Source organism: Scylla paramamosain, chromosome 4 (genome assembly GCF_035594125.1).
Source record: "Scylla paramamosain isolate STU-SP2022 chromosome 4, ASM3559412v1, whole genome shotgun sequence".
NCBI classification, from domain to species: domain Eukaryota; kingdom Metazoa; phylum Arthropoda; class Malacostraca; order Decapoda; family Portunidae; genus Scylla; species Scylla paramamosain.
This window is the reverse complement of record NC_087154.1, coordinates 10,668,743-10,681,242: the sequence shown is the minus strand read 5'-3', so window position 1 is coordinate 10,681,242 and position 12,500 is coordinate 10,668,743. Positions and strand designations below refer to the sequence as shown.

Genomic DNA, 12,500 nt, shown 5'->3' with positions numbered 1-12,500 from the left:
CCTATCTAAATTAAGTGACGCAGGATGATGAAGACAAAGACTCGTCTCGAACTTTTTAGACACTTTCTGTAATTGACTTTTAAAGAGCGTCAAATTGAACTTCTTCTTCTTCTTCTTCTTCTTCTTCTTCTTCTTCTTCTTCTTCTTCTTCTTCTTCTTCTTCTTCTTCTTCTTCTTCTTCTTTTCTTCTTCTTCTTTTTCTTTATTTCTTTTTGTTCTTCTTCCTCTTCTTCTTCCTCTTTTTCTCCCATTTTTGTGTCTCCAACAGATTTCTCAATGTGAATCTACGGGAAATGTTTGCCACAGTATTCCAGCTCTGTGTGCTAAGTTTATTGAATCTTACCAAGCTGCTGGAAATCATTGTTGCTCATAATTTACTGTTAATAGAAGGTGACACTTCATAACTCTTGTTTTTTTTTTCCTATAATTGCTAGGTATTTATGTAGATTAGAGTTGATTAAGTAGTTGTATAGTTTCAGATATTATGTTGGACTGTCATCATCATGTATGAAACGTACCTCATGATTGTGTTGCCAGGGAGTTTACTTATTCATGGCATTGGCAGAGGTATGTGATCTCTCAATGCTTTCTTATTTTTAAATATCATCTTTTCTTCGCAGGTGGCAGCGTGACGCCCATCGTTCCAGGCCCCCTCTGCGCCCCTCCTTATCAAGTAATCCTGGAGGCCTGAGGGTGTCTTCCTACTCCTCCTCCTCCTCCTCCTCCTCCTCCTCCTCAGCGGCTCCCTCTCGTCTCTTCGTCTCCGCTATCCCCGTCATCCGTGAAAGTAACCTCCCGTTCCACTTAAAGATAATCTCAGCCGTGCAGCGCGAGCCGGCACTGCACAAGGCGTAAAGAAGCAGCTCAGCAACGCTCTGCAGTACGGACACTCATACCTCAAAGGTGACGCTTGTGTGAATGACCAGTGACCTTGAAGCGTCGCTGAATACATGAACTGTGAAGACGCTTGCCATGAGGCAGCGTGACGGCGTTGTGTCGGTGACGAGGCCCGTGCGGGGAGGACAGGTGACACTGCGTGACCAGCCTCCCGCCCGACCACTTTAAGAGCACCACGGCAGCGCTCCCTGACCTCACTTGAGAATGGATAGTGGTGAAGAAGGTGACATAGAGCAAGATTCGTCCTTGGTCCGCGCCGCCACCCAGCCTCCTCCGTCACTGTAACCTCGGTGCCGCCTGACCCTGTCTCCCTGGCACATCACACTCGCCCCCAGCCTGGCCGCCGGTGACAGGCCCGTCTCCAGCAGCACCAGCAGCAGCAGCAGCAGCACTCGGTGGCTGGTCAGCGTCAAGTAGCAAGAGTCAAGAGCAAGGCAGGACGCGTCGCTCATCCCATGTATTACAGTGGTCGCTGAGACATTGAGGACGCTCTTCTTATAATACGCGGACACTTCTCGGCAGCGTGTGCGCGGTGAAGTGTGGAGGGCAGCGTGCCGGCGGCGGCTGGTCCAGGCTGTGACGTGAAGGGGGGTGGGGGGCGCCGCGCTCCCACGCACATGTATTTTCGGCCGAGATGCCTCATCAAGCTGCATAGACACCAAAAAGGCTCATATATTTGATATATAGCAAATATAGTAGATAAATATATTAAAATATAAGTATATAAATATATAGATATATTATATATACATATATATATATATATATGTAGATAGATTTCCATATCAAATCTTATTCCTATTTTCATAGCAAGAGTCCCGTGCGGGCGTCACCAAACACACAGTAATCACAAGTGGTAGAGGCGACGCACGGCTATATTTTTGTCTGAGGCTCAGATCCGCCACGGCACCCCTCAGGCACCTGTAGGCGACTCTGTTGGCTCCCCGTAGGCAGCGATCACTGGGCTCCACGCGGTGCGCCCAGTGAGGCGCTCAGCCCTGGGCGAGGCGTGTTGAGAGGCGCTTCCCTCATTACAAGACTCATCACTTGTTCCAGAAAGTGAGTCAAGTCTTGACACATCTTCGCCTCGCCACGCTGGATCACATCCTCCCCGGAGCCGCGGCACTCCACGGCACTCCTCGCGGCGCTGCCCCGCTCATTCCAGCGCCGCGGTGACCCGCCCCACACATCCCGCGAGTCAGCCAACCAGCACAGACGCAACTCTGGGAATCACCAGCCTGAAAACAAACCAGTAAACACGTACCTAAAATGAAGCTAGAATAAAAGTACGGAGTGAATGTGGTAGTGAGGTGACGGACACGCCGAGCTGTGAGGGAGTGGAAAGTGTGTAGCCTTGTGAGACTCCTGACTGTGATATTTGAAGTGTAAGGCAGCCAGCAGTGGCCGAGGCTGTGCATCACCACACTGGTAACACGTAAGATAGAGCTTATCATTTTGACTGTGATTCGCGAGCCTTCCATCAAATTTGTAAAGATAATTGTTTTGTTCTCTATATTATATACAGTATAATGATCGTGCCTGATTTACTACGAAAAGACGATCACTTATAAGTAACAATATATAATATATCCGTATTATGAGGTCTCTCCTTAAAACGAGGGTTACCTTCGTTTTCTTTTAAGACCACATTAGGCAGACCCAAGTAATTTTGTTTCCCGAGTAGGCGAAGGAATATTCCTGATAGCGTCGCTACATCCTCATTATACTGAGTGTTCTTGGTGTCTTAGTATAGTACACACTACTGTACGAACTGAAGAGGTGCCGTGCACGTGTGTGGCTGAGGACCGGCGCGCCGCCTCTCCGTGCTGGAAGAGCCTTGCCGGGCATCTCCAGGAGCCACTGACTGAGTCCATCACCGCGAGACGCGTGTCGCCGAACAGCCAAGATCCCCGAGGCGCCGTGAGTGTCCACGCTGAGGCCACGCGGCGGCCGCCCTGAAAACTGGCAAGGTGGAAAACGGCAGAGTGGAAAGAGAGGTGGAGGGAGGAGGGAGGACACAGGAAGAATCAAGCAAAGGAAAAAAGAGCGACCTGAAGAAGGAGGAGGGAGGAGGCGGGAAGGGGCGCGGGGTGAGGGGTCGGCGGGAGGAGCTGGTGTGGATGTCGGGCATGGTGGCGAGGGGCATGATTCGACAGTCGAGCCTCACCAGGCTGGGGCTGATGATCAACACCGCCGTCACCGGCGTCGTCACCACCACAACCAACAACAGAAAAGGTAAGTGTCTCTCCTCGCCCTCCCCACAAGGGCGCCTCACCTGATAGCTTAAGCACAATTCTGACACGTGTCGCAGGAGTATTGGTGTGCGATGCCTGCATGCTTATCCCCACTGCCACGCACTCAAGCGTGTTATATTTACGGCCGAGGTACAAGCACAGGCGCCTCGCACGCCGTCACAATGCCGCCGGGGGTGGTGGTAGGGGGAACAGAAGCACTGGAGGGGTATCACACTTGTGACTGAGGGGGGGAGGGAGGAGAAGGGAGGAGGGAGAGTGGGGGCTAACCCGCTTAAGTCGGCCAGACGTGACGAGGCGCAGCGGGCGCGAGCCACACGGCAGCTGTGCTTAATTTGTGGCATCGTGAGGGTGTAGCCTGAGGTGAGCGTCATGAGGCCAGGTAGCGAAGCGGCCAGGCGCGGACCCAAGGCGTACTGGACAGCGTCAGTCGGCCCGCACAGCACAACCATCATCCGCAGCCTCGCCACCAGCACTCAGCGCGTAGGTAAACATCTTCCTGGCACTCTAGGCGTGTCTCACTAGTGGGAACACCTCAGGCATCTGATCTGATGGAGAATACGCCACCAGGCTTCAGAACGCCATCACCACACACTACCACACACACACACACACCACACACCACTACACACACACACACCACTACGTACCACACGCCACACACCACTACACACACACACACCACTACGTACCACACGCCACACACCACCACACACTCGTGAACACCCTCCCATAAGCACAGCTCACTGGCAATCATTCGAAACACTGCACATTCCATCTCTCTCTCTCTCTCTCTCTCTCTCTCTCTCTCTCTCTCTCTCTCTCTCTCTCTCTCTCTCTCTCTCTGGGATTTATTGATACACACGTACGTATATAAATTCACAACTTGGTTATATCTCTTTTGCAATGCACTGTTTGTCATATGCAAGGATAAAAGTACAGCAAAATTATAGGGCGGCTGTGCGAGGGGGCATCTGTACGAAACAGAAACTTTACTTCGTCGTGCAGCAAAATCTAATCCTACAAGAGATAATAGGTTTAGGGCGCTGAAGACACGAGTACCTGCCGCGTCAGAAGAAAGTTTAAGTTGTGTGTCACGTATTTATTAAGGTTTATATGAATGTTGATCCGAGTGAAGTCAGACTCGGTAATGCCACACAGAGTCGCGAGTGAGAAACAGCTGCTCAAAATTTATCTTTACGATTTTTGTTACTTCATCTTGAGTAACTACAAACAAATATACTGAGCACATAAATCTGTAGACACTAAGACTCTTGAACTACTCTATTGCTGCCAGTGGTGTCTTTCGAAATCACACTAAACTTAGAGCAGACAATTGCATCAAACTTACGTAGAAATTTTAGTAGTCAAAGGGTTCAGGTTTAGACTTACTGAATGCAAAGGGGTTAAGTTGGATGACATGCGCTACAACACTTTTCTATAGGACACAGTATAAAAGAAGACATGATGCATTTTAATCTTCAGTACTCGATAACCATAAATTCGTTCATTAAGAAAACAATCTGCTAATTTTCATAAAGTACACGATGAAAATACCCACGTACCGAATGATATTTCCTTCTGCTCCTTGATTACATTACGTAGACTTCATATACGTACATTTATAATCAAGATACTGAAGAGAAGACACGAGTGCGTTTCTATTAGGTTAGGGGAGAGAGATAGGCGGACAGACAGACAAACAGACAGACAAATAGATAGACAGACAGAGAGACAGACGGACACGTAAGATACATAAGTATGAAAAGATCCTGCGTTCGAAAGGAGAGTAAAATCTTGCACGAGCTGGCTGCGTGAAATGAGTCGCTGTGTGGTGCCTGCGTGACGCGCGCTGAGGAGGAACCAGAAATGTGTCGGGGGAAGGTAGTGCAGGAGGACAAAGACACCTGTTCCCTAGAAGCACAGAATAGTAATGTGTATTTATAAAGAGACGAAAAAGGGAGAGAGAGAGAGAGAGAGAGAGAGAGAGAGAGAGAGAGAGAGAGAGAGAGAGAGAGAGAGAGAGAGAGAGAGAGAGAGAGAGAGAGAGAGAGAGAGCGAGGGGGAGGGAAATAGAGAGCAAGCAATGTGACATGTGTGTTTTTAAGGAAGAGAACGTGTATGACTGTCCTTTCTTTTGCTTTCTTTTTGTTTATTTTCGATGGGAGGAGAACTGACTCATTGATTGACTGATTTAATGAACCACAACAACGGAAGAAGGCGAGTAAGGAGCGAGCAATGTGACGTGGAGATGAGGCGTGCGAGGGGGAAGATGTGTATGAATGTCCTTTTCTTCTTTTATTTTGATTGATTCATTACTGAAATGTTGTGGCGCTCCCTTTTCCCCCACTTTTTTTTTTTTTTTTTGGTGGGAGGAAAGGGTGGAGAAAGGTGACAGAAGGGGAAGTTTTGTTACGGTACCGTGGAATAGACGGACAGCGAACAGACAACGACGGAGAAAATTGATTGATGCCTTTTATTTTTATAGTCGTAGAGGCTGATGATGATGATGATGATTATGATGATAATGATGATGATGATGATGATGATGATGATGATAGGAATGGATAGGTGAGGTGTGGGTATGTGTTAAAAAATAAGATAAATCGATAAAACGGAGACAACAACAAAACAAACGAAGAGAAGAGAAAGCTCACCCAATATTGCGTGGGGGCGAAGATATGTGTGCCAGAATGTAGGACAGTTTCAAAAGAACAAGGTCAGCTAACGTTCCTGTGGGAGATAAACAGATGGAGATAGTGAGATACCCCAAGTGCGAGACTCTGTCAGGGATGGCATTTATTGTCGAGTAGACCACTGATAAGCCGTCTTCACCTCATTCTGTCATCTAATCTGCCATATCGTACACTATTCGTACTTAAGTTCTGTGTGTGTGTGTGTGTGTGTGTGTGTGTGTGTGTGTGTGTGTGTATTGGAATGAAAAGACTGGACGGAAGGGGAGGGAGGTGGAGAGGGGGAGAGCTACACGCGGCACGGAAAAGGCACGAGGTAGGGAGAGAGGGAGGAGTGGAGGAAGAGGGAGGGAAGCAACAAGTCGCCGTGGCCACTGCCGTCATGTACCTCAACGCCCCTGCGCCGCCCTTTCGCCCGGCCCTCGTCGCCTCCCCCTTCGCAGGCCGCTGGGGGAACCCACAATGACGTCTCGGGAGCGGCGGAGTGACGCAGGCAGGGCAGGAGAGAGACTGAGATGGTGAGCTGGCGAGGGTTATGTGACTAAACTTGATAATTTGACAGACAGTAGTAAGTTACTGTCGACGCATTGACAGTAGGTGGAGGTGTCAGTGGTCCACCTGCTGGTCTCTTCGCCGCGTACCGCGTTGTCACCCTGGGCGGTACTCTCGGTGGTCGCTGTGGTGGTCGAGGTTTGATATTTGCTCCGCCAGCTGGCCGCGGCGCCTTGGCGGGCGGACAGAGCGTGGCGTTCAGGCTGATTCGGGCAGGTATGGGAGGCGCGGCGGGATAGTGTTGCCAAACAGAGCCGGGAACTCCTGCCACACTGCCACACCCTGCACTGGTATTTATGACGCGGACTGATGAGTCTATGCGTCAGGGGTCATTACTCTTGCAACAGTTCAGCTAACTCTATTCGAGGCCTTCATGACGTCTGTAAACAATGCAGTTTGGGCGTTCAGGGCCAGGGACGAGGGACGCAGGGCTGAGGGTAGCGCTCCCCGCCGCCCCAGGGTCTTGGCGGGAACACATTTATCACGTTGAGGGTAAACACGAGGGCGCCGCCACCGCTAGCCCGCCGCGGCCAGAGCTACTACGCATCAGCCGCCATCCACTGACGCCCACCCCTGCCGCGTGTCCCTGAACACCGCAACATTATCACGGCGAACCTGAGGAGCAGGATGAAAGTGCTGTGTCCTTAACACGACGGTTTGGCGCTGCGCTTTGGAAATGTCGGCAGCTGTGAAGGGAAGACAGAAACGCCTTTGTAAATGTGCTACACACACACACACACACACACACACACACACACACACACACACACACACACACACACACTTTCTCTGAGGCAGCTCGGCTTTACAGCTATTGCAAAACTTGACGTCTGTATGTGTGTGTGTGTGTGTGTGTGTGTGTGTGTGTGTGTGTGTGTGTGTGTGTGTGTGTGTGTGTGTGTGTGTGTGTGTAGCCAGCAAGATCATTGCCACCACGAGGGATAACCAGACACAATAAAACCTCAATTCAGCAAAGCATTGAGTTGCCACCATCACTCCAACCTACATACATACACCTCCCCTCCCACCTTGTCATCATCATCCCTCTCGTCCCATCGCACCCCCGTCCATCATTTCCTTCTCACCATCATCACTCGTCCCTTTAACCCTCCCCAAACGTTCTTTTCACCCTCACCCAAACCACACACAAAGGTGAACGCAGCACCACCACGAGAGAGGCCTTGTGTGAGGTGTAAGCAAGCATGGTGACGCCACAGAAACAGATGGACCGCAGCACATCAGGGTCACTACACGCTGGTATGGTCCAACACGTAGCCAGTCAAGCCAGCATGCGCCTCCTAACTCTCACCTTTAAATGAGATACGCAGACTTAATCTCTTCTGAAGCACGCAAACCTCCTTCGCCAAGTAGTATATGCGTACCTTAAAATTAAAATAAGAAAAAATAATAAAAAAAAAATGTCGTTCTTTATATTTAACCTAAAACGTCATGCTTAAATGGACACGCCTTAAGGAGCATACACTGAAAAGCTACGTATCCATGCATCTCCTCTCACCTTTAATGAACAAGGCAAACTTTACCTGTCCCCCTCCCCGCCACTCCCGCGCCACAAGTTGTACGTACATAGGTATGTACCTTAGAAACTTAGAAAGCACTCTTGTAACTCTTGATCAAGTTAAACGCCTTCCACGGACGTGCCTCGCTTGTGGGGGTGTTAGATGAAAAGGTTACGTTTCTCTCTCTCTCTCTCTCTCTCTCTCTCTCGCTCTCTCTCTCTCTCTTACGAGGATTTTACGAGCATGCGCATGGTGTTTTCAGCTGCTGGTATCGTTGTGTGTGTGTGTGTGTATGTGTGTGTGGGTGTGAAGAGGGTGAGAGGGGAGAGGGTAGGTAAATGTAAGCTGAGTGTGGAGGCGGGAACAGTGTGGTGTGTGTGTGTGTGTGTGTGTGTGTGTGTGTGTGTGTGTCCGTTGATGTCAGATAGACAGACAGAGATGACGTGGTGAGATATGCCGTGAAATGAGAATCTCCGCTGCGCCTGAGAGAGAGAGAGAGAGAGAGAGAGAGAGAGAGAGAGAGAGAGAGAGAGAGAGAGAGAGAGAGAGAGATGGGGGAGGGGGGGAACTTGTGGAGAAAGTAATCAATCTTTTATCAAGTGAGTAATGACCGTTAGTCAGGGAAGGGGAGAGAGAGAGAGAGAGAGAGAGAGAGAGAGAGAGAGAGAGAGAGAGAGAGAGAGAGAGAGAGAGAGAGATTCAGAAAAAAGAAAAACCACTTTACAAAAGCACATTCAGCCAGTAACAACCTAACCACACCATCACACCACCATCAAGTACACCATTAGTTTCTTCCTTCCTCCCCCTAACACGTGGCTAAGGATTAAGAGATTACAGTATTACACGCCATCCTCCGCTGACAGACAGGAGCGTGGAGGAAGCGAAGGATGGAGATACGTGGAGTAATGGGCGCCAGTCACGAAGAGAGAGAAGAGGAAAGGAAGGGTTTGGGAAGATATACAAGAAGAAGAAAAGATGGAGAAGGAGGAGGAGGAGGAGGAGGAGAAAGAGAAGTTAGTGCAGGTGGAGGGGAAGGAAGAGGAGTTAGTGGGGGAGAAAGAGAACGAGAAAGAGAAAGACTAATAATACTGAAAGGAAAGGAAGATGACCGTGAAAAGGGAAGAAGAAAAAGAGAATAGGAAGAGAAAAATGAGTGAGAATTTTACAGGGAGAGGAAGAAAAAGTGGAAGGAGCAGAAGGAAGAGAATAAGCTAGTGGAAGAATAGAGGGAGAAGAAAGGGAAAGACGTGATCATCCTAAAGGAAATGAAAAAAAAAGGAACAGAAAGAAAAAAAAAGAAAAAAAGGGAAGAGGAAGATAAAGAAATATATGAGTTTAAGGGGAAGAGAAGAAGAGAAGTGAAAGAGGAGTTTGAGAATCTTAGAGAGAGAGAGAGAGAGAGAGAGAGAGAGAGAGAGAGAGAGAGAGAGAGAGAGAGAGAGAGTCACAAGAATACAAATGAACGCACAGAAAGACCAGATACCACCAGAAAAAATGTTGTCATAACGAAGGCATCCACTCAACTAGACAATAACACCTCAAATAAATGACGTGTGTGTGGACAGAACAGAATAGAGAACAGGACAGGATAGAGAACAGAATAAGATACAGAACATAAAGAACATAATAAAATAAAGAGGAGAGGGAGGAGGAGGAGGAGGAGGAGGAGGAGGAGGAGGAGGAGGAGACTATATAACATGATATGATCGAGAGTATAATAGATGATGAAGAACAGGATAGAATAAAATATACCTAAAGAACAGAGAAAATTATAGAACAAAGGAAGAGAAGGAGGAGGAAGAAAAGGAAAAATACGAAAGAGAACAAAATAATACAGAACCAGAATAAAAAAAGAAGGAAGAAGAAACAGAACAAGACAAAGAAAGAGCAAAATACGTAGAACAGAGAAACAAGGAAAGAGAAAACATTGAGATAGACAGTAGGAAAAGAAGAAGAGGAAAAAGAAAAAGGAAAAAGGAGGCGAAGGAGGAGAAAGAAGAACAGGAGGGAGGAGAGGGTGGTCATTTTCATTCAGGTGAGGAAAGAGTGGTGGAACAGATGAGAGGCAAGGACGGAGGGAGAGGCAAGGGTTGGATCGTGGTGTGGCGGGGGAACGAAGGGGAGCAAGGTAAAGAGGGAAGGGATGTAGGCAGGGCTGTTGTGGCGCCGCCCTTCTCAGCCTTTGTGGGAGGTTCGTGTTCAATTAGTCACCACAAGTCACCTGTCGCACCTGCTTCCTGCTTTACCTGCGTGCATCCACCTGGGGGGATAAAAAGGTAATGCAGTTATGGTCAGTGATGAGCCTTATGTAACGCTGCCTTCGTTCTCCTTCTCTTCTACTTCGTCTTCCTCCTCTTTCTCCTCTTCCTCCTTTTTTTTTCTTACACTAAACGACACTTCTCTTGATCCTCTTCCTCCTCCTTCTCCTCTTCTTCTTCCTCTTCCTCCTCTTCTTCCTTTTTCGTGCACTCTAACTGATATTTTTCTTTTCTTCTTCTTACTTCCCCCTTCTTTAGTGCACCCAAACTGATCATTTTCTCTTCTTCCTCTTCCTCCAGCTCTTCTTTCGTTTTTTGTTCTTCCTCTTTTTTCTCCTCTTCTTCAACGTGTTCTTCTTCTGTACCCTTCACATCTTTCCCTCCTCCTCTACATCTTTATCAGTCTTAGCCTTGTTTGACTGTGCACTCTTCCTCTTCTTCCTCTCTACCACGGTTGTTTTCATTTTTCTCCTCTTCTTCTTCGTTAGCCTCTACATCTTTCCTTTCCCTTTCCTTTCATACGTTTATCTTCTTCCTGTTCTTATGGCTCTATACACTCCTACTTATCCTCTTTCTGCTTTCCCCATTCTTATTCCCCCCTTCATATCTCCCCTCCCCTTCAATCACTCCTCTTACTGATACGCTCCCCCCAAGAAAAAAAAATCAATCTATCAATCTTTCACACATCTGTCTCTCCGCCCGTCACCTTCTCGCCTTCCCCGTCCCGTCCTTGAGGCAGCCGCAAGGGTCGTCTGGAGCGGGTCCCGTCACACCGTCACACAATTCCAACGAGGCTTGTATTCGGAAACGCTTTACTCTCACACCACGACTGTTTTCCAAGGCCACAGAGATGATTAGCCGGGTTTCCAAGAAGGTTTCTCCTGTTTATAATTTAGAAATCTTGTTATTCTGTCGTTAGAACTGTAAAAGCACCGTTAAATACCCGTGTAGCTTCACCACGACTACAACTGTATTTTGCAAAGGCCACAGAGATGATTGGTTTGCTTCTCAAAAGTGCTTACCCAGTTAATAATGTAGAAATATCTTCAGCCTGCCACTAGAACCGAAAAAAAAAAACACTTGAAAACCCGTGTGACGTTCAACCAGGGCCTTCTGAAAGTAGTTAGGTTACGGCGCAGGAGTGTTTCAGAATACAGGCCTCAGTACTATTAGCGGCACGTCTCAAGGCCTCCGGAGTGACTCAGAGCACGTCTCAGTGCATGTCAGGACAGCCAGTAGTGCGTAAATAGTGGCGATTGAAGCCCTCTGTTGCTCCTTCCTTCCCAGATGTCAGCCTTGTGTGCGTGTGTGTGTGCGTGTGTGTGTGTGTGTGTGTGTGTGTGTGTGTTGTGTGATTTATATTTTTATTCGTCATTAAGTCAAACTCGCTGTGTCTTGTCTTTATTTATTCTTTTTTTTTGTAATTTTCTCTCTTTTATCAGTGTTTTGATATTGTTCTCTCTCTCTCTCTCTCTCTCTCTCTCTCTCTCTCTCTCTCTCTCTCTCTCTCTCTCTCTCTCTCTCTCTCTCTCTCTCTCTCTCTCTCTCTCTCTCTCTCCTATGGTGTAGATGTTTTAGTATGCACGACTTCTTGTGTGTGTGTGTGTGTGTGTGTGTGTGTGTGTGTGTGTGTGTGTGCGTGAGTGCGGTTATAATTGGCAGTAACTGAACGCGCCAGATCAGTCACATGCTGAAAGACAGACTTACTTTATGGACGCGTGGAAATTGACAGACAGACAGGTGGTAAATGACGGAGGAATGGAGGGAGAAGAGAGAGTAAGGAAGAGAGGAAGGAGAGGAGCAGTGAAGGAAAGGAAATGAGGAGAGATGGAGTAAGAGAGAGAGAGAGAGAGAGAGGGGGGGAAGGAGAGACTGAGGAAATTAATTATAGAGGAAAGAACAACAACTAAGAAAGAAGGAATGAATGACAAAGGACAGACAGAACTTCGTAAACAATCAGGTTATGACACAGTGAATGTTTCTGTCATAAAACTCCCGTTCTTTCATGGCGTGTTCCTTTCACATTGATTTGGCAGAGGTAGGGAGAAAAAGGAGAGAAGCAGAAAGGAAGGGAGGAGAGGAAGAAGTAATCGAAAAAAAAAAAAAGTGAGGAAGTGCCAGAAAAGAGCAAACAGATAAAGAGAAAGGGAAGGAATTGGTTGATTGATTGACTTACGCGTTCATTCATTCATTCATTCACTTATTCATTCACTGACTGATTGACTGATTGATTAACATGAGGCAGCGAAGGAATATCATCATAAAAAGGCGCTAGAAAAGAAAGGAGAGAGAGAGAGAGAGAGAGAGAGAGAGAGAGAGAGAGAGAGAGAG

The 12,500-nt window shown here is 47.8% G+C and overlaps 1 protein-coding gene across 1 annotated transcript in view; it reads left to right on the top strand.

Annotated features, from left to right (window-relative positions):
• The window catches only part of LOC135099732 (serine/threonine-protein phosphatase 2A 55 kDa regulatory subunit B delta isoform-like), a 110,604-nt gene that overhangs the window by 61,000 nt on the left and 37,104 nt on the right, over positions 1-12,500 (top strand). The window contains 1 exon segment of the mRNA XM_064002226.1: positions 621-3,132. Coding sequence (XP_063858296.1) covers positions 3,018-3,132 — 115 coding nt within the window. The 5' untranslated portion in view covers positions 621-3,017.